The sequence below is a fragment of the Sebastes fasciatus genome, chromosome 20 (genome assembly GCF_043250625.1).
Source record: "Sebastes fasciatus isolate fSebFas1 chromosome 20, fSebFas1.pri, whole genome shotgun sequence".
Taxonomy (NCBI): domain Eukaryota; kingdom Metazoa; phylum Chordata; class Actinopteri; order Perciformes; family Sebastidae; genus Sebastes; species Sebastes fasciatus.
Genome location: NC_133814.1, coordinates 19344901 through 19365178, shown reverse-complemented (window position 1 = coordinate 19365178; position 20278 = coordinate 19344901). Strand labels below are relative to the sequence as shown.

Here is a 20278-nt window from a genome sequence, read left to right as displayed (position 1 = left end):
AGTTGGACGCCAGAAGGAGTTTGAATAGTTTGAGTAAAGAGAGGTGAAGTGGTGCGACGATGAAACGATATCGAGACATGAATTGCATTTTCTAGGTCTTCAAAGATATTTTGGAGATGTTACTGAGCTAACCTCGGGACAAATTTATTTGGCTAAGTGTCAAAATGAAATCCTCAGCCAAACAAAACACAGACATTTCATGCGCAGGGCTTAAAGGGAGAGTTTGGGTGTTTTGAATTGGGGTTGTATGAGGTACTTATTCATATTCATTTTATTACCTACAGTAGATGGCGGTCGGCACGCAACCAGTTTGTTGAAGCAGACAGGTGTTACCGCACAGGAGCAAAGCAATGTATTGCTGTGGACGGGGCCGGCAGCAAAAAGTATTTTAGACACCTAAAAGAAAGGCCCACCTAAAAAAATCTGTATCAGTTTGATATTTAGAATATTTACGGCGGTTTACTTTGCCGTAAGAAAGCTATACAGTCTATGTTTCCAATGGGGAACTGAAGTGGTTTACTATGCTCTCGCCAAAGCAACCAGACTCCATTGAAAAAAACAGTAATTTTACCTTGCAGAACACGGGGGTTGTTGGTCTACTGCTGCCTCGATCGATTAGTTTGTTTGTTATTGTGTGACTTTGGTTAGTTCGAATTCACCAAAGTCACACAATATCACAACCAATCAATGCAGCGGTAGACCAGCAACCCCCGTGGTGTAAAAGTATTGTTTTTGTCAACGGAGTCTGGTGGCTTTGGCGAAACCATAGATGGATATAACGGTTAAGTTCCCCGTCGAAAAGGGCTGTCTGGTGTCAGGTTAAAGAAGTGAAAATACTACAAATATAGCGTACACTTTAACTGATATCGATTTTTTTAGGTGAGCCTTTCTTTTAGGTGGTTAAAATACGTTTCGTTGCTGCCCCCGTCCACAGCAGTACATTGCTTTGCTTTCATGCTGTAAGTCCTGTCTGATTTCTATTAGAATAAGTACCTCATACAACCCCAATTCACAACACCCAAACTATCCCTTTAACATTTGGTTTCAAGGACTGCAAGGTTATTCCTAACAAACCAAACAGAATCGCAAAGGATTCAATGTTTGCCTTTTAGTTGTAGTCCATTTCAGGTTCACACATATTTACAAATCTTGGGTTCACAAACAAAACAAGATGTGGAAATATGGAGTCGTCACCTGGACTGTCAAGTATTCATTGGTCCGTTTCAGTGAACTATCGTGCATGATCTGCACTGAACCTCCTGTCCATGCAGCCCCGGTGTGTTTGTTTGGTTGTTACAATGAAAGCATTCTCATTGTCCCTACATGAACCAAACCATTTCCAAAAATTTCCATACAGGTTGGAAATTAACCCAGCCTAATTTACTGATACACACATGGCAATCACTTCCACATGCAGACAAAAGGTTCTGCACACACACAAACTGTAACAGACTTCACACAAAGTGAAGTGGATTTATACCAGTGTAATTAACAGCCTGTGATTTATTGCTAATAGCTGCAGTGTTCTTGGCCCTGTGTAAAGGCCTGAGTCAAACAAATGCAAAGTGCTGAGTGTCTGGTTCAGCACCCTACATTTACTTGAGTCACTGTCAGACACCCACATCCACGTCTGTTCTGTTTTAATCAATTCCAAAGGCATCAACGTATATAATAAAAAAACTGATGTGTTGTTTTGTCCCACCTTCAACGCCTCGTGTCTATCCTGGAAATTATCATTTGGCAAAGCTTTGAAATGCAACAGACAGAATAATCTGCACCTACTGTTCACCTGTAATACTAATCATAACTAATATCCAGTGCTTTGAGATGAAATTCTATTCAATGTAGATTTTAAAAACTAGTCGCTTATTAAAAATCTCTCAAAAGAGATGTCTTGTGTAGCAGCAGGCAATCGCTACAGATGCGTTGTATTTCTATCTGAGCTGACAGCCGACTGCCCAGCTCACCTTGACACTGCTGAATCTCTCACAATGGTAAACGGTGATGTCTAGCCAGGCAAACTGCAGTATGTATGAAGTGGATCCTGCTGCCATTACTGTATGTAATAGGGCTTTTTTCTATTGCTACTTTTGGCTGCGCCGAGTCAAACCATGCCACGCTGAGTTTAGTTTCCATTACTAGTTTTTAGAGCCTCGAGTTGTGACACGCCACACCCGAGATGGACTATCTCCGGAGTCGGGCCGAAGTGCACCGGACCCATTTCCAAACGGGTTGCAGTGACGTCTCGCCAGCTGCTGCTGACCTGTGATGAGCCACCTTCTCCTCCTCAAACAAGCATGTGTTGCGAGACTGAACTCATGTCTGTGCAGGAGATCAGAGAGAAACATTTGTAGCCTCTAAAGCTGGGTATACAATGTACGATTTTAGAAATGTTGTTGTGTTATTCCTACTCCTACTGTAGGAGTAGATAGTTTGCGATGTAAAGCCAAAGCTAACAATTTATGTGCTCACATTGTACGTGTACAAAATAGGAAATTTGCAGACCGTTCTGGCTGTTGACAGTTGTCAATAAAGATCTGCTTCAACTGTGCGAGAGCCCGTGGTCGGGAGGAGTTAATCCGTCCTTTGTCCCCCCTGTACACTGCACAGCAAACGGCGCCTTACGAAGCTGAAATTCGGTCCGACACTAAAATGGTACAGTGTATGCCCAGCTTAACTGAATCTCTTTGTGTGTTTGTCCACCGTTTTACAGCCACTCCTTTGACTACTAGATGGTTACACACACCCTCAAGCGGGTAGCCCTGTTGTTGTGATGCTATGCTGGGCTGATGCGCCCAGTCAAACCGAGTCAAACCAAGCCAGCCCATGTGTATGGAAAAAGGCCATGAGTCTATCCATCAGAGTCCCCACCAGCCTGACTCAGGCTAGTGGCTTTAGCAGATTAAAGTCCCTCTACACTTACCGCAGCTGAGGCTGTAATCTGAGTTTCACTTAGCAGAACCTAGTAGTCAGATGTGCGCGGGCGTGGGATTACAATGATGGCTGGTCCAGATAAATCCCCAACCCCCCTGGGGGAAACGTGGAGTACACTCCAAAAAAGGAAAAAGAGTCTGTTTGTGTACAAGAATTAATTCACTCTGCATCCATACCTTTTTGCTGATGTTGTAATATTGTGCAGGGATCAAGGCAACATGATATAAACTCAAATCCTAAAAGGCTCACGTCAATACCCCGGCTCTGATCTCAGTTTTAGCAAAGCAAATGATCTTCGGTTCAACAGCCCCTCCAGTGACCCAGAACTCCTCACTGGGAAAAATACTAATGGGCTTCCCTCTTGCTTTATGAATCACGATAAGAATGTAAATAACAAAAAAAACGACAACAGCGGCGGCAGCAGCAGCCAAAGCGGGCAGCCAGATGCAATCAAATACAGTCTAAATTGAGAGATATTTCTGGGAAATAAGGATGGAGTAAGCGAGAAATGTAGGTCGCGCTACCAGGCTGAGCAGTGCTGTGACAGATGCCTGCGCAGGGGTCAATGAGAACAGGCCAAAACGTAGATACTTAAAATGGTTAGAGGGGGAGCGTGGCAGTCTAAACACGTCAAGATTAAAAGAAGCGTGAAGGGGAAGGAAACCTGAGTGATGAAAGAAGGAATATGCACGGCAAAATGTCTCAAATTAAAGCCAGTGTTCAAATAATTGGCAGGTTTGCTTCTTTTGTTCAAAGAAGTAAAGGTTGGTTCACAATAAAATCTGTGAATATGAGGGAAATACTGTTATTATTACTCAGTGGTTCATTCATTCTGATCAATTCTGCAAACGTTTCACAGTAAAAGTCTTTCTGGAAATGACGGGGATTATTATAGCATGGTGGGCTTTAATGTGACTCATATGAAGAGAGCTGCATTAACAGCAGCAAGCAGTACAATAAACGAGAAAATAGGGAGGCTTTCTGCTAAAACGCAATACAATATAGATTCTTTAGCGTGTGTTGTAATAGCACTCGGATGAGGTGGTGCTAATCCCAGCATGCGGCAGTGTTTGAGCTGATTGTGTGTCTCTTGTTTCTTTGCTGCAGTGTGGAGCTGGACTTCAAGCAGCAGGAGGACAAGCTGCAGCCGCTGATGATGAGGCTTTGCCCTTCGGCGGATGGCCACTTCCCTTCCCTGCCTTACCCCCAGGAGGCCTTCACCTCCACCCCGAAACGCAAGTCCAAAGCTGACTCCAAGAAGCACGCTCGCTGGAAACTTTGGTTCCTGTGAAAACACAGGACCGTCTCCTCCCCCCCCCCCCCCGCCACTGATGCACAGGATTTATGCGTCCACATCTGTTTGGTTTTATCCATTGTCTTCTGTTTAATCGCGTCTCCACGGCTTTTTTTTTTACAGACCAGTATTAATGGAGAGCTCCACCACTGGATATGACAGGATGTGTAATGGGACACAAGTGTGGATTCCATGGAAAATTCAAAATGTCACGCTTACCAAAAAATGGATTGAGAGTTATTTTGAACTAATTTCTTCAAGCAGGGTGTGAAATTACACCGGGGCGACATATTTGGAGATCAGCAAGGTGAGACGACGAATTTGCTTTCCTTCTTGTCTATTTGCATATATTTTTCTAGCCGACGTCTACGGGGTCTTATTCTGTGGTAATGGTTCCGTTTCTATTCACCAGTCGGGACTTTGTCTTTTCCTCCCAGCCTCCAGGAGAGGTTGGCAATTCAACCACGATGCTCTGAGGTCTACATCAACAGCATATCACCGTACTGCAAAGCACAATTAACACTGTTCAGGATACATTTTTCTCCAGAGTAATTAAAAAGAACTATTTTGAGTCACACGTGTAGATCACCTACTAACTATGGCAGATTGAAGACTTTCATAATATCTAAAGAAGAGACCTAAAGGACAAAAGAAGTTTATTGGATGATCAACTTTCTACCCATCTCTAAAAATGTCTCCTTGAAATCAACTGACTTTGAAGTAAAGAATGAATAAATAACACTTATTTTCTTAATGACATTTGCAAAGTTAGAGGTCAATGTACTTTTTTTCTATATAAATATATATCTATATACATTCACTTTAAGGTTTAGTGGAATATATTTATTTGAGCTGCAGTGAGGGGGGGCTGTGTGTTTCAAAAACTACAGCGCACATGAGGTACATTTCTTTTTCATACATCAAACTCCGTTCTTACTAACCTCACAGTGCATATAGTCATTAAAAAAAAGCAACACCCTAAAGTAAGTCCACACAATCAAACATCATAAAACTGTAGAGAGTTCTGGCTCAACACACAGAAGATTAAGTTTAAAGATCTGTTATTGTTTCAGTCTCGACACCAAGTATAAAAACTAACGTTGGTTCTTAGCACATGTGAGGGGTAAACAGAAGATAGCTGTGATTGTATTGCTGCAGTATCCTGCATCAGCTACTCCGTAAGCTACTGAAACCAAGCCAGAGACTGAATGTGCCACTTCTGATCACAACCAGGGCTTCTACAGTGCAGGGTGGCAGGCGTGTAGCCTTGCATGCTTTTTACAACCCTCGCATTTTGCAGGATATTTTCTAGCTTTTAAAGAATTTTTAAAGAGAATGACGAAAAAAGTTTGTTTTGTTTTCCCCCCCTTTATTTAAATTCTAGCTCCTGCTCATCGCTTCCCATCTATTCGACTGTATAGTAAAAGCTCATGGAGTAACTCTATACAGGGTTCAGAGACTATGTACAGCAGAAATAATATTTGCATTTACTATATATAAATATATGTTGTATAGCATCTAATAGGGCTAATACCATTTTAATGAGTGGGAAAGCAGCCAAAAGAAGAGAAAACAGCGCCTGCAGGAGAATAAATCACTATCAAAGCCAAAAACACACTGCCCCAAAAGACAGGAAACGCGCCAAAATGGTTTCAAGGGCATAAAAGGAGCATCTTTATCTACTGTCACAACGATACCTTTGCAAACTACTAGACGTCACTGGTTTGACCTCCACGCGCTCCAACGTGCTGCTTTCTGTTGGCTAAACATGTGATTCACTCCTCCACTCTTGTACATGCCAGGTAGGTTTCTTTCAGTAGTTATGCTGTAGCATCGAGAGAGAACTAGATGTTTATCTGTACCTTAAAGAAGTGCAATTGATTTAATATGTGCAATACTGTGTATTTTATACTGTTTTTTTTAAAAAAGAAGAAAAAAAAAATAAAGATATTTATTATGCAAAATATGAAAAATAAACACAGACATCTACAGAGCTCTCAAAGTCTGGAGAAGACTGAGTATCATTTGCGTAGCACAGTTAGTAGCATATTAAGTTGTCAAGGTAAATACCGGTTAAAGGGTCGGCTCATCCAAATGATAAAAAACAGATATTTTCTCACTTATCGCTGATGGTTTCTAGCAGTTAGCAGCAGTTTAGATTACATGTGTTCAGGATTGTGAAGTCTGAATTATCAAGTGTTAGTGTTTCTGTAAATATGTGCCACTTTTCAAAATCATAAATGTAATTTTTTTCAATGCTGTGAAGTGAAATGTCATTTCACATCGATTGCAATGAGGTGTCAGCAGAAATATCTAGAGACAAATATCTCAAACTTTGGGCAAACAAAACTAAAACTACAGTATATGCATGGATAAGCACTACTATATGGAGGACGGAACCTGCAAAAATAAATAAATACATAAAAAGGGAAAATCAAATAGGAGATTAATACAAAAGCAAATAAATAAAGAAGCAAATTAAAACAGAAATATATATTGATGTCACATTTTATCAATTAATTAATGCCTACATTTATTTTTAATATTATTTTTGGTACATTTAATGTCATGTTTATGTATTTATTTATTTATTCATTTATTTAAACTGCTATGGGGTAAGTGAGGAAATATGTTTATTTTGTAATTTGGGTGAACCAACCCTGTAATTTATGATTTCACTTTGGCTTAGTTTGAAAATTCTGTATGCAAACCAATCAACTCGACAATCTTATGTGATGAAAAGCAGGAGATGAGGTTGAAAATCCACCTAGAAATTGGGCCCGCGTCTCTTTGATGTAGTGGAGGTGGCACAAAACGAGAGCAGAATACAACCGAGGGATAAGCAGCAACGGGCTTCAGGTGCACGCAGCCAACCTGCCTTACATCCAAAGCTTACACTCACAGCACAGTTCTTGCCCTCGCTATCCTTACTTTAATGCCGTCGGTGGACGTTTGGGCACGTCCATGCGTTTGTGTGCGTACATGCGGCTGCTTCATGTTGCCGCAGACCAGCAATGAGGTGAAACCGCGAGGTAAACCGGGGACAAAGCTCTGAGTAAATGCCCCAGAGAAGCAGAGTCACCCTCACATGGATGCATAAAGCTGCAGGAGCCATCATTGCTCGAGGGCAACGCTGCCCCCCCCCCGTCCTCTCTCCCGTACAGTAGCAGGGCCATCTCCACGGGGCTTCCCTCGGGTGGATGTTTACAGCACAGTACTGAGGGTACAAACAAGAAACCCAGTGCAGCTTCACATCTCGCATTCTTACACCCCTTTAACCGCAGTCCTCTACGGTTTTGAAGGTGACGAGCGTCGCCACGTGAGTTCCCAGCGGTTCTCGCACAGCTTTGACAACGAGCACACGTCTGACATGAGTTGTCGCAGGGTCGATACACCCCAAGAGGACGCTCAGTCAAAGTTTCAGCACAAGGAAAGGAGAGAGGAGAGGTGCAGCGAGTGAGTGATAAGTGCACGTTTGAGGCATTATGATTCAGTGCCATATCTCACTATGCTTCTTTTCTGTAAGAGCTCTGCAGCAGTCTGGCCAGCCGGAGAGAGAGAGAGAGAGAGAGAGAGAGAGAGAGAGAGAGACGGAGAGAGTTAGAGAGAAGCAAGGAGATGCTGAGAGAAATATGTGGACGGAAACAGATATAAAGACCGAGATAAAGAGAGTGAGCGATACAGAGAGCCACGGATACAGGAGAAGATTCAAATCTGAATAGGCGCCATAGAGATGTGGCAACATATTCAGTCAGTGAGACGCATGCAGCAAAGAACGAGCTCCGGCCCCCTATAGCCGGTCAGCTCCATACTGTCAATCAATAGCACAAGTCCTTCCCCTGCAGCTTTCCACTCCGGTCCTTCTGCACACTGCAGGAAAATCGACAAAATAACCATGAAGCACTGCGGCCAACTATCACCGCAACCTGTTGGCGGTTATTCCTCAAAACTCCCCGGTTTGTTTCATTCGTTTGGTTTAAAGGGGACTGTATGTAAGTTTTTACACGTATAAATGTTTTTTATTGCTAATGTGTGAACAGGTTGTAACTTAACCTACAAAATGAGACCTTCAGCGACTTTCTGGGTTTCCTCTATCAGCCTGCTTTTATTGTGAAGAATGTGGGCCATTTTTTTTCGGGGAAAATCCAACGGATGTGACGTCATGACATCACGAGTGGCTTTATTTTCAGCTCTGCAACAGGACTAACAGTGTGCAACGATAGCAAAGGTTCAGTTAGAAATGGAGTCGACGACCAGCCCCCACCGAAACTCCGTCTCTAACAGAAACTCCACGGAAGCACAAAAAAAACAAAGTCATATCTAGTGAAGCCCGTCTTGCAAAACAGGAATGTGACCGACGTCGAGGGGAAAACTAGGATCAAAATCGACCAGGCCTTCGATTCATAGAGGGACCTTCGTTTGGTTTTGGGTATCAAAACGAACTTAGAGTTGGCAAAATTCATATAGGGCAGGTAAGCTTACATTACCGCCAAGCATGTGAAATATATAGTGATATTGTGGTTTTAGCGGTCAATCACGTTCAGTCTCGTGTGTGTCGCCTCACTGTTTTGACCGATGCTCGCTCACGTCTAAGTTGTGTGTATGCGTCACTGTGAACAAGCAATTTCTGATTCTTACACAGAGCCCCTTTAAAAGAAGAATTTTTTTTTCCAGCTGCAGCTTCCTCACTGTGAGTATCTGCCGGGCTCATCCAGCTTCAAACTTGCGGAAAATGTAATTCAAGGGCATAAAAGGTAGAACTTGGTAATTTCAGCAGGGACAGCCAAAAATGTTTCCGCTACCATCCTAATGTAAATGTATTCACAAGGACTCATCTCAACCTGCGTGAGGGTGGACATGAATATAAAGGATCCAGCCTGCTGGGATGTCCGACGATGCAAATGTGTTAGCGATGCCGTGTGAGTCGCTAACAGGCGTAGCACTGCGGCGACAAACACACAACAAAACCGACGCCCCCACGCCGTCACTGTGATCATTCTCATCAACATTCTGTGTCCACCACCTCCAGGAGGAGAAAGGAAAGAGAAGAGAAGAGAGGAGAGAGGCTGGAGACAGAGTAGAACATTAATGCATAAATCTAAATGTAAGAGGCTGCCACTCAGTGGAACAAGGTCGGTGGTTGGCTGCGGTGTTGTTTGAGCAGCGGCGCGCAATCTGCCTGCAGAGTAGGCAGCAGTGCCCAGCGGCGGCAACAACAGCCCTCTGATTAGAAAGCTACGACACTTCCAGCAGCATAACTGGGTCTCGTAGCTGTTAAAATTCGCTTCAACCTTATTGATCACGAAGAAAGGATTTTGGGGAGCTGCTTCAAATGCAGCTTCTGTCCCTAAGTACTGTATAATGTATAGTGTTTGAGTTAAAGAGCCTTCCAGAAAAGACAAGGCTTTGATGTGACCTCGAACTCCCACTGGGTAAAAGGACACTCTGCACACTGATGCTAAATATTATGCAGGTACTTGGAAATGTCAAGGCAATCGAGTACAGTGGCACTGACAAAAGGCGAGAGGTCAGTGGGGACAATAGAAGCAAGCTATATATAGGGGAGAGAAGTAAAGTAGAGGGCAGCTGCAGCACATGTATACCAAGTAGATAGTTTCGATAAAGGCCAAAGGAGGTCATGAGTAGAGCTGTTTCATTAACCAGAAAGGAGGCTCGTCTGCTTTCGCGCCATTCAGCAGCCGCAGCTGGAGGCAGGGAACGCCATTTCACCTACACCACAGGGGGGGGGGGGGGGGAGTTGCTGAAATGGATGCACTTAGTATAATACAGCAGAGAGGAGGCCGGTCGTGTGCTGCCTTCATGAGCGTTGATAGCCTTTTAGACAAAGTGGTAGGTGAGTACCATATCTGAAATATACATGATTAAAAGAAACCCACTGCGGTGAAAGAGGAGCAGAAGGTGAGCCGCTAAATATCTACCGGTGTACGACCTCTTTTCAAAATGCGACTTTTCAAACTGTCTGCGCCGCCACCGTCCCGCCTGAGAGTGTATCCCTGGCATAGCAATGAATAGAATGGAGAGCTAGAGAGGGAGAGTCGGTGGGAGTCCTAGACCCCCTCCAGGCAGCTGGCTGGGAGAGACGGGGGCAGCAGGGAGGCCTTCGCTCAGCTCACAGCTTCATTAGCTTTACATTATGCAGCGCGAGGCACGCCGGCGATCTGTTACACAACAGAGGGCTCCCCATTTACGCGATTAGCTTGGTGCATTGCTGAAATACCAGCGAGAGAAAAAAACCCTGCTCTGAGAAGAATGAAGATGAGTAAGACAGGACACAGGGGGACGAAGGATGAGCGCTGAGGACGCTTTATAACACGGAGACGTAACACACAAACACAACGCTGGATGATCAGTGTGTGATAACGCCGGGTACTGTTTTTAAATCACTCTCTGCTGGTGTGGCTCAGTGACGGGTAATAAAAGCAAATAAGCGTCCATTTAAACAGGTGATGCTGTTTCCTGCTGCTCCCCAGATGGAGAGGGTGCTGTGCACACACACCATAAATAACCCGAGACAGGAGGAGAAAGGATGCTACGCCAACCAGTTACAGTATCAATATAACGAGACAGTATCATATCCACCTTGTACCTAGCCCCCATGATGCATTGCGTGAATTATGAGCGAAACTTCCGGCACGTCGTGTCACTGAAACGAAACTGGCATTTTCCATGGTAATGGTAAATGAGCGATTGTATTAAAAAATATAGTAAAACATGTGGGAACATCACCAAATACACCTCAAACGGGATAACGTGATCATACCTCTGCCTTCTACTATCAAGGGATGGGAGGACGACCTGAAGAAGTGGTCTCAGATAACCTACACTAGCATATTTAGCTACTTTATTGACTCTGTTGCTACAGACGGTGAAGCAATGAACAATCTGAAAAGCTCTGAGGCAGATCAGTACTTCCACAGTAACAAGGTTTAGTCTATTTTCTACACACAGATAACCGTACTTAAACTATTTTAATCTAATGCTGCCCTGCACTCCGTGCCATCAACTGCCTTACATTTTAAACAGTACAGAAAATAGTAATAGTAACTGGCTGTCATTAAACAAACGCTACAACGCTGTGTCGGGTTTTCCTCCTAAATGAAATGAGCACACATACAGGGTTTATGGTGGTCTCTTCAAGTTTAGGTTTCTCAGCCACATTCTTCTGGATTCCTCGTCTGTAGGTCGGCGATGGAAACTATACTATACTTTTTGTTTTGGGTGCATGTTCAACATGTTGTTGAAGCCACAAATTCAGCTTTGTCTGGTTGTTTAACAGCACAATAAAAACCAGAGCTCCGCAAGGACATTTTAAAAAATGCAATTTAACGTTAGTTAAATATCTGTTAAAAATAAAGCAGGATTTTGCTAAATTGAAGGCGAATTACTTTTCAAAAGAAGCGCTGTTGGGGCACCCCTGTAGCTCACGTGGTAAAGCGGGCACCCCATGTACCAAAGGCTGAGTCCTTGCTGCAGCGACCCTGGGTTGGAATCCAACCCGTGGCCCTTTGCTGCATGTCATCCTCTCTCTCTCTACCCCTTTCAACACTATCACTATCTCTATTAAAAAATAAAGGCAAAAGCTTCCTATGCATGCTTGAAGTCCGGACAAAATGTCTCTCTCATCACTCTGCTGTATTTAAGTGAGCTGTAAAAGTGCCCTCAGAGGACTCTCCTTCATCATAAAATCAAAAAAAAACTACATGTTTATTACCCAAGTCTCCATTTCAAAGTCACATCACAAGCTACATGCAGCTCTATTGAATACAAGCGTCAACAGGATACAATGGAATGAGTCAGAGAATACCTGGGTTGATATTCATGACCCAGTTAATACAGAAGTTGACATTTATTGGACTCTTTGGACTCATAAAAATGGATGAAGGCTTTGCTAACGGAAATAAGGCAGGGAGCATATTTACACCATGACTGATAGTGTATTAATTGCTGCCGAGCTCTAGCTGAGAGAATGATTGCGAGAGGGATGCTAACGGCAGTGGAAGAGCTGCACGGTTTGTGTGATTAGATTACAGCACGGCACAGAGCATCAGAAATGTTCTAATAAGGGAGGGAGCAGACAAACAAACAGGAAAAACACACACACACACACACACACAAAAAAATCGTGAAACAGCAAAACAAACACACACGCAGAGAGATCGGCACACAAACAACAGGCTGGAGAAAGATATGAGCAGATCAAAGGCAGCCTCAGATTGAGGTTGTGTGAAAGCTTTCTGCCAAGGTAGACTTTACCTTTAACGATAGCTTTGGAATGGAATTGGGAGTTGCAGTGGGCCTGTGGGAGTTAAGCTGGTTGTGGTACAGAGGCCTCGAAATTGGAGTGTGCGTGCACAAGTGTATGCGTTTGTATGTGTGTGATAACCAGGAGAAGAAGAAAACAGATCGAAAGAGAGCTAGTTGTGGGTATACAGCAAATAGTTGCAGAGAATCAGACAAACTTACGATGTGAGGGGACTCGCGGCCCATGGAGATGACTGTCCGGTTAACGGTCCTCAGCAGCTTCTCCATGACGACCTGCACGTGCCACTGGGTGGGACCCTGCAACAAAATACAATTATTAACTTCTTACATTTCAAAATTGGTGGCTCCATCTGTTTTACAATAGATTTTGAGTGACTGATTGTCGAGTGTCAGTGAAAATTGACCCTAAAACCCAAATTTTGAGAGGCTGTTAGTCAAAGCTCGTCATGTACATCTGGTCAGTTATTGGCTCAAATAAGAAAAATACATCACCATAGAATAAGGACCAAAAAAAAAATCAAGGTGCATTACCAATTAGGCCTATCACGATGACTACTTTTGTTTTGCTATTTATGTTTTTGTTATAATTGTGCTAAACGATATTACTGTCATTTTAAGACCATTTTATTCCACTGATATAATGATAATATAAAAGCATAATAATGCTTTAAAAAAGAGCAATTCACTTTTAATTCTTAAAAATATTCAGACATTGAAATTTAAATGTGAAAAAAAATATTAAAATATCCTAAATAAAATATACTACACAGCCAAAACAAGAAATAAAATGAATTCTCGGGCTCTGTTAACAAAAATGTGCAAAGTCTGCACTACGCCCAAGTCTTACAATTGTAGGGAAAACCCTGCTGTTTATTCTGGCATCATATAGGTGACATTCTTATGTAAACAAACATGCTTGTAAACAGAACGGGCAATATCAAGGTCAGCAAAAATGATCAAGGTCATGTCCATATCTCGTACGATTCGTCTAACGTAATTATCGTGACAGGCCTGTTACCAATAACTGCTAAAAAGCTAATTTCCTGACACTGTTTAAAGGTTTTCCTCCTTTAATTTCATGAAATACACATCGTTTTTTGAGACCTCCTTCTAACTAAAACAACTGACTGCTTTACTGCTTTTTGGTGACCAAACAAATAATGTGTTTGTCTTTATAAATAGATTAACAAATGTTAATAATGCTCTTCAAGTACTTGAAACTCTGCAGATACTTTGAGGATATTTTGTGCTAAGAGACAAATATGACTGATGCAGCCAAAATTATTTATATATTGTGAATCCTAGCTTTTGGAGGGGGAAACACCCATGGGGCAGTTTTACCGTTGTCATAAGTGGGATGATTTTCCATGGATTTGCTTATTAGTGAGTTTCTCGCTGTCTCTGCCTGTCTGTCTGTGGGGGGAATATTCCAAGCAGACCGAGCTCTGCAGCGTCAACCTAAACTTTCAATAATTTACACAGCTCTTTCTGCGGTTGAAGAACTCGTGCACGCGGGTGTGTGCACGTACACAAACATTCACACAATCACAAGGTATGAAAGAGAGAGCGAGGCAGGGAGAGGAGGCAGGAAGAAAGAAGGAGTGTGATACGGAGAGCAAGTGGGAGATAATCCCTGGCAGAGTGGAGTGTGGGAGGCCAGGCCGCGGTGATCAATGGTGAGGGGAGTCTGAGAGGGCCTGAGGGAGGACATCAGGTGTCTGGGCATGGAAGAGGATGAAACGCACTCGTGAAGCAGCTGAGTGTTTGGGTGTATGTGTGTGTGTGTTATCGTGTGCATGTGAGGTCTGAGACTGATGCCAGAGAGTGAGGGATGTGGACTGAGTGAAAAACAGTGAAAATCAATTTCAGGAACGAAACAAGGTGATTAATCCATTAGTTTATCTGCAGAATGTAATTCTACAGTTATTTAAGGGGCACATGTTGCATCTAAAAATGCCGCTTTCATCCTTTTATCCAAGGTACTTGGTAGGTTGCGCCTGCCGGTACTAAGCAACCAAAACCTGCGGTAATTTAGCAGTAAGCCTCACTGACTAAACTAAGCAAAGTCAATACAAAGATAAATTGATACTGCAAGATTTGTGTGTGTCAGTTTGGCTGACCTTTCAACCGGATGTTGTAACATCCTTGGACAGAAAGGGTGAAGCAAGTAAAATAATCCGTGGGACAGATATAAAGCTCTGGGTAACCCTGCACTAAAATGATTAACTTAACTCTATATGTACCATAAGCTCATATTTATGGAGGAAAGAAAAGATATCTGCCGGCTGTGATTGGTTGTTCGTCATCACGTAACATGCGGTGCACGTTGCTGCGTTAGAAAAGTTAGTTATCTCAGGACGCACCAATCGCGCCTTGAAAAATAGGCGCTTGAGAAGGCTTGGGAACGCTTTCGAGCGTGTCTTCCACACGTCTACATTGACAGCAATGGATTTGAGGGCACAAAAAACGTGGCATGTGAACGATCCTTTAGGTATTTATCAAGGAAAAAATGTCAGATGTGAAAATTTGCTGCTTTTCTCAAGTTTTATGTAATTGTAAACTGAGAGTTTTGGGCGTTTGGACTGTTGGTTGGACAAAACAAGCAATTTGAAGATGTCACCTTGGGCTCTGGGAAGTTGTAATGGTATAAAAGTGATTTTATACTGGCTGCATACCAGGCTCTGTGATTGGTTTACTAGCTCAGCACCAACTCTACAGGTTAGTAAATTAACAGTGCTGTAAAATGTGCTCCTTTCAGGGCATGCAAGGCAATAAAATAAATCAAGAACAGCACACTGATTAGTAGCTGTTCAGTAAAATAACCACAGTCGAAAACATGCTTCATCTTTATGGAGGGACTCCTGGATCCTCTTGTTGCGCTACTGTTTATCCCAGAGGGAAATAAAAGCACACAAAGCTGGAGAGTTGTGTTCCTCACCACATCCTTCCTGTAGAGCACCTCCAGGATGTCACTAAGCAGCTGGCAGCAAGCCTTCGGCTCCTCTCGCTTCTCCAGGTGGAACTTCAGCTGGTCCGTCATCAGCGGCAGGAGGATCTCGCGGCAATCTGCGGGGACAACCAGCAAATTACACACGTTTACAATACTGATCAACACACGGAGCAGATGATGGATCACACAAGGCACTGCAGCATATGCTCTCGACACACTTCTCGATGAAAACGCATGCAGCTTGTTGATGGTTTCCTCGCAGCTCGGAGGATTAAATTAAAAAAATATACAGAATTAATTTATTAATTAAACTGAATGTGGCAAAATATTACAAAATCCCTTGGAATAGTTACAGTGCTAGTTGTTCTTGCATTATTATGCTATTATATTATCATTATATCAGTGGCATAAAATGGTCTTAAAATGACAATAATATCGTTTATCACATATTATTATTGGGAAAATATATCGTAACAAAATTAGTTATCATGACAGGCCTACAACCAATCAAAAATCTCGCTTGAAATATCAGGTAAGAAAAGAAATAATCACCTCAACCGAGCCGACACCTCAACTAATCACTGTATATCTCAACACCGGCGTGAACAATCTGGCCATATTGATCCCTCTCCAGTATTGTCCATTGATGTGGTGCCCTTAATCAAAGCAGCTAACCTCTTACTTCCCCAGCGGGTAACAGCAGTAGTTGTACTAAATGTCCATCCATCCATCCATCTGCAACCGCTTATCCCGTTAGGTGTCGCGGGGGGGGGGCTGGAGCCGATCCCAGCCGACATTGGGCGAAGGCAGGGTACACCCTGGACAGGTCGCCAGTCCATCGCAGGGCTGACACATAGAGACATACAACCATTCACGCTCACATTCACACCTACGGGCAATTTTAGAGTCCACAATTAACCTAACCTGCATGTCTTTGGACTGTGGGAGGAAACCGGAGTACCCGGAGAAAACCCACGCTAACACGGGGAGAACATGCAAACTCCACACAGAAGGGTCCCAAGCCGGATTCGAACCTGCAACCCTCTAGCTGTGAGGCGCCAGTGCTAACCACTGCACCACCGTGCAGCCCACTGTACTAAATGTCAAACCTTGTAATTTTGAAAAGATAAAGTATGAACACGTTTAATAAAACTGTTTTCGCAGGGGTATAGATGACAGAATGATTCCTTTCTTTATGTCCTCTTTGCATCTAAAATGGCAAGTAAAGGCAGCGGAAAACAACAACTTTCTTAACAGTTACAACTAATTCAACACAACAAAAAAATCAACCAGAAGATTTCACCTGATATTCACGCAAAAAACATCAAACAGTGAATTTCCATATGCAGAGGGAAGAGAATTTGGTTGGCGATTGGACATGGAGGACAGCAGAGATAAGCCAGAGAGTATTCTCATGGGAGGTAAACCTGAGGCAGTCTGCCACCAAATTATCATATTTTTTATTAAACCTTCTGATTTCAATCTTAGTGGCATTTGTGTATGTGTGTGGTGGGTTCACATTTAAAGCCCAGGGACAAATACTGGAGTTAGGTTGGTTCAATACAAATATGCGGAGTATCGGTTAGGAGGTTAAGTGAATAACTTTCAGATTCGTGGAGAGAATATAAACTGATAACCTCGCTGCAAGAAAGGAAAATAAAGACGTTAACACCTCTAAATGCAGTCTAACACTTCTCACAAGGGCAAAGTATTGATGTACTATTGATGTACTGATGTAATGATGATGATAAATGTCATATTAAAAGAAAAGAACAAGAACAAAAGGGTTCAATCTGGAGCGACTAACCCATCTTTTGAAATATTTACAAATTAAACATTCTGTTAAAAGGGAAAGTTCACTTCCATCAAGGAAAAAAACCCAATAGAGTATGACCTACAACTACCAATAACGTTTCATAAAGCACCACAGTGGTATGAGATACAGACGTAGGCAAAATCGTTGGTAACCTTCCGTTAAAGAAAGAAAAACCCACAAAGGTCACTGAAATAACTTGAAACTGAGAAAAGTAATAATAAATAAAAATGTATTGAAAATTAACTAATGAAAATGAGACATTGCTTTTGAATTTTGGTTCAACAGAATCATTTTAAAAAACAAACTAATGAAACTGGCCTGGACAAAAATGATGGTACTCTTAACTTAATATTTAGTTGCACAACCTTTTGAGGCAATCACTGCAAACAAGTGATTTCTGTAACTCTCAATGAGACTTCTGCACCTGTCGACAGGTATGTTGGCCCACTCCTCGTGAGCAAACTGCTCCAGCTGTCTCAGGTTTGAAGGGTGCCTTCTCCAGACTGCATGTTTCAGCTCCTTCCACAGATGTTCAATAGGTTTTAGATCAGGGCTCATAGAAGGCCACTTCATAACAGTACAATGTTTAGTTCTTAGCCATTCTTGGGTGTTTTTAGCTGTGTTTTGGGTCATTATCCTGTTTGAGGACCCATGACCTGCAACTGAGACCAAGCTTTCTGACACTGGGCAGCACATTTCGCTCCAGAATGCCTTGATAATCTTCAGATTTCATTGTACCCTGCACAGATTCAAGACACCCTGTGCCAGATGCAACAAAGCAGCCCCATAACATAACCGAGCCTCCTCCATGTTTCACATTAGGTACAGTGTTCTTTTCTTTGGATGCTTCATCTCTTCGTCTGTGAACATAGAGCTGATGTGACTTGCCAAAAAGCTCCAGTTTTGTCTCATCTGTCCAAAGGACATTCTCCCAGAAGCTTTGTGGCTTGTCAATATGCATTTTGGCAAATTCCAGTCTCGCTTTTTTATGATTTGGTGTCCTCCTGGGTCGTCTTCCATTAAGTCCACTTTGGCTCAAACAGCGACTGATGGTGCGATCGGACACTGATGTACCTCGACCTTGGAGTTCACCTCTAATCTCTTTGGAAGTTGTTCTGGGCTCTTTGATTACCATTCGTATTATCCGTCTCTTCGATTTGTCATCAATTTTCCTCTTGCGGCCACGTCCAGGGAGGTTGGCTACAGTCTCATGGACCTTAAACTTCTGAATAATATGTGCAGCTGTAGTCACAGGAACATCAAGCTGCTTGGAGATGGTCTTATAGCCTTTACCTTTAACATGAAGGTCTATAATGTTCTTTCTAATCTCCTGAGACAACTCTCTCCTTAGCTTTCTGTGGTCCATGTTCAGTGTGGTACACACCATGATGCCAAACAGCACAGTGACTACTTTTCACCCTTTAAATAGGCAGACTGACTGATTACAAGTTTGAAGATACCTGTGATGCTATTTACAGGACACACCTTAGTTTAATATGTCCCTATGGTCACATTATTTTCAATCTTTTCTAGGGCTACCATCATTTTTGTCCTGGCCAGTTTCATCAGTTTGTTTTTTAAAATGATTCTGTTGAACCACAATTCAAAAGCAACAGCTGATTTTCATTAGTTCATTTTCAGTAAATTTTTATTTATTATTACTTTTGTCAGTTTCAAGTTATTTCAGTGACCATTGTGGGTTTTTCTCTCTTTAACGGAAGGTTACCAACAACTTTGCCTACGTCTGTATGTCCTTGGGTAAATAGCAATGTTTGTAAAGACCTGGGTTGTAGAGGATTCTTTCCAGCAATGGGGAATATATCAGAGAAGCCACAGGCACATTTATTCAATATAAAATACTTCATAGATATTATTACACCCCTACAAGACTCAATAAAATGAGTCTAATTAAAGTCAGTTTGTGCTGGAAATGTAAAACAGAACACAGTACATACATGCATGCATTATGGGAATGTCCCATAGTCTCTCCCTTGTGGAGAAATGTTCTGTTTATATGGCTGAATTGTTAGAATTAAAGATCACCGAAGTTATGTCTCCTTGGGGACAAAACTGTAATGGTGCAGTTGAGTAAATTTGCATTTAGTGTATTCCTCGCTTGATTCTAAGATGTTGTTAAGAGCCTTAAACTTACACTGAAACTCTGTTGGGAACAAATGATGGGAATTGTTGCATGTGAAAAGATGCTGGGAAGATTGAACTGGAAAAATGATATGATTTAAGAACAGCTTTAGCGGATTAATATCCGGAGAGAGCAACTTAACCTTGACAGGAATCTGATGGTTTGGTGCAGTACGTCTATAATTGCACTAATTCCCACCATATTATTGTAACCATATAACTTCCTTTCTCATATCAGGGTTTCTCATGTGTGTGTGTGTGTGTGTGTGTGTGTGTGTGTGTGTGTGTTGGATATTCTTTTTAGAAAATTCAATACAACTTTAAATTATATAAAAGAACAAAAAAAAAAGCAGTACACTGAGTGAACTCATCACCAATGCAGCGGCAGACTACAGGAACAACAGTACTCTTCAAATACCAATCTTTATAACGACAAGGTGGAGAGAAACCGCAGCTCTAAAGGGCCACGCAGCAATGGATTTCAATTCACAATCAATACCATCTCTCTACTTCACAGATAATGTTACAGCTTTAACAAGCAACTGGGACTAAATAAAACACAACACACACACACACACACACACACACACACACACATATACAGTCTAAAGCTTTCCCAAATGTCAATACTGCTGAAGGCCGAATGATAAACAGCAGAATGTAACGCATAATGAATAGCACGAACTACGGTGACCTCTTCATAAACGATACCCAGAGGTATTAGATATGAATCCATTCAGTGTTTTATGTATGGATTGATTCCCACCAAGGTAGATGAAGAAAGGAAAGCCGATGCTTTCATCCCAATATGCACCGACAAAAAAAACATAACAGCATCTTTGACTTGAGGTGAATGTCTTCA

At 42.3% G+C, this 20278-nt stretch overlaps 2 protein-coding genes across 5 annotated transcripts in view; one reads left to right on the top strand and one right to left on the bottom strand.

The window, feature by feature from the left end:
* insyn2a (inhibitory synaptic factor 2A) overlaps positions 1–6148 on the top strand; it is a 34542-nt gene extending 28394 nt beyond the window's left edge. Inside the window, exon 4 of the mRNA XM_074619560.1 lies at positions 4042–6148. Within this exon, the coding sequence (XP_074475661.1) occupies positions 4042–4225 (184 nt within the window). The 3' untranslated portion in view covers positions 4226–6148. The remainder of the gene's footprint in view (positions 1–4041) is intronic.
* dock1 (dedicator of cytokinesis 1) overlaps positions 1–20278 on the bottom strand; it is a 214321-nt gene that overhangs the window by 114631 nt on the left and 79412 nt on the right. For all 4 annotated transcript variants that reach the window (XM_074619550.1, XM_074619551.1, XM_074619552.1 and 1 more), the window contains exons 26-27: positions 15450–15577; positions 12713–12808 (exon numbers count right to left, since the gene is read on the bottom strand). In XM_074619550.1, coding sequence (XP_074475651.1) covers positions 12713–12808; positions 15450–15577 — 224 coding nt within the window. The remainder of the gene's footprint in view (positions 1–12712; positions 12809–15449; positions 15578–20278) is intronic.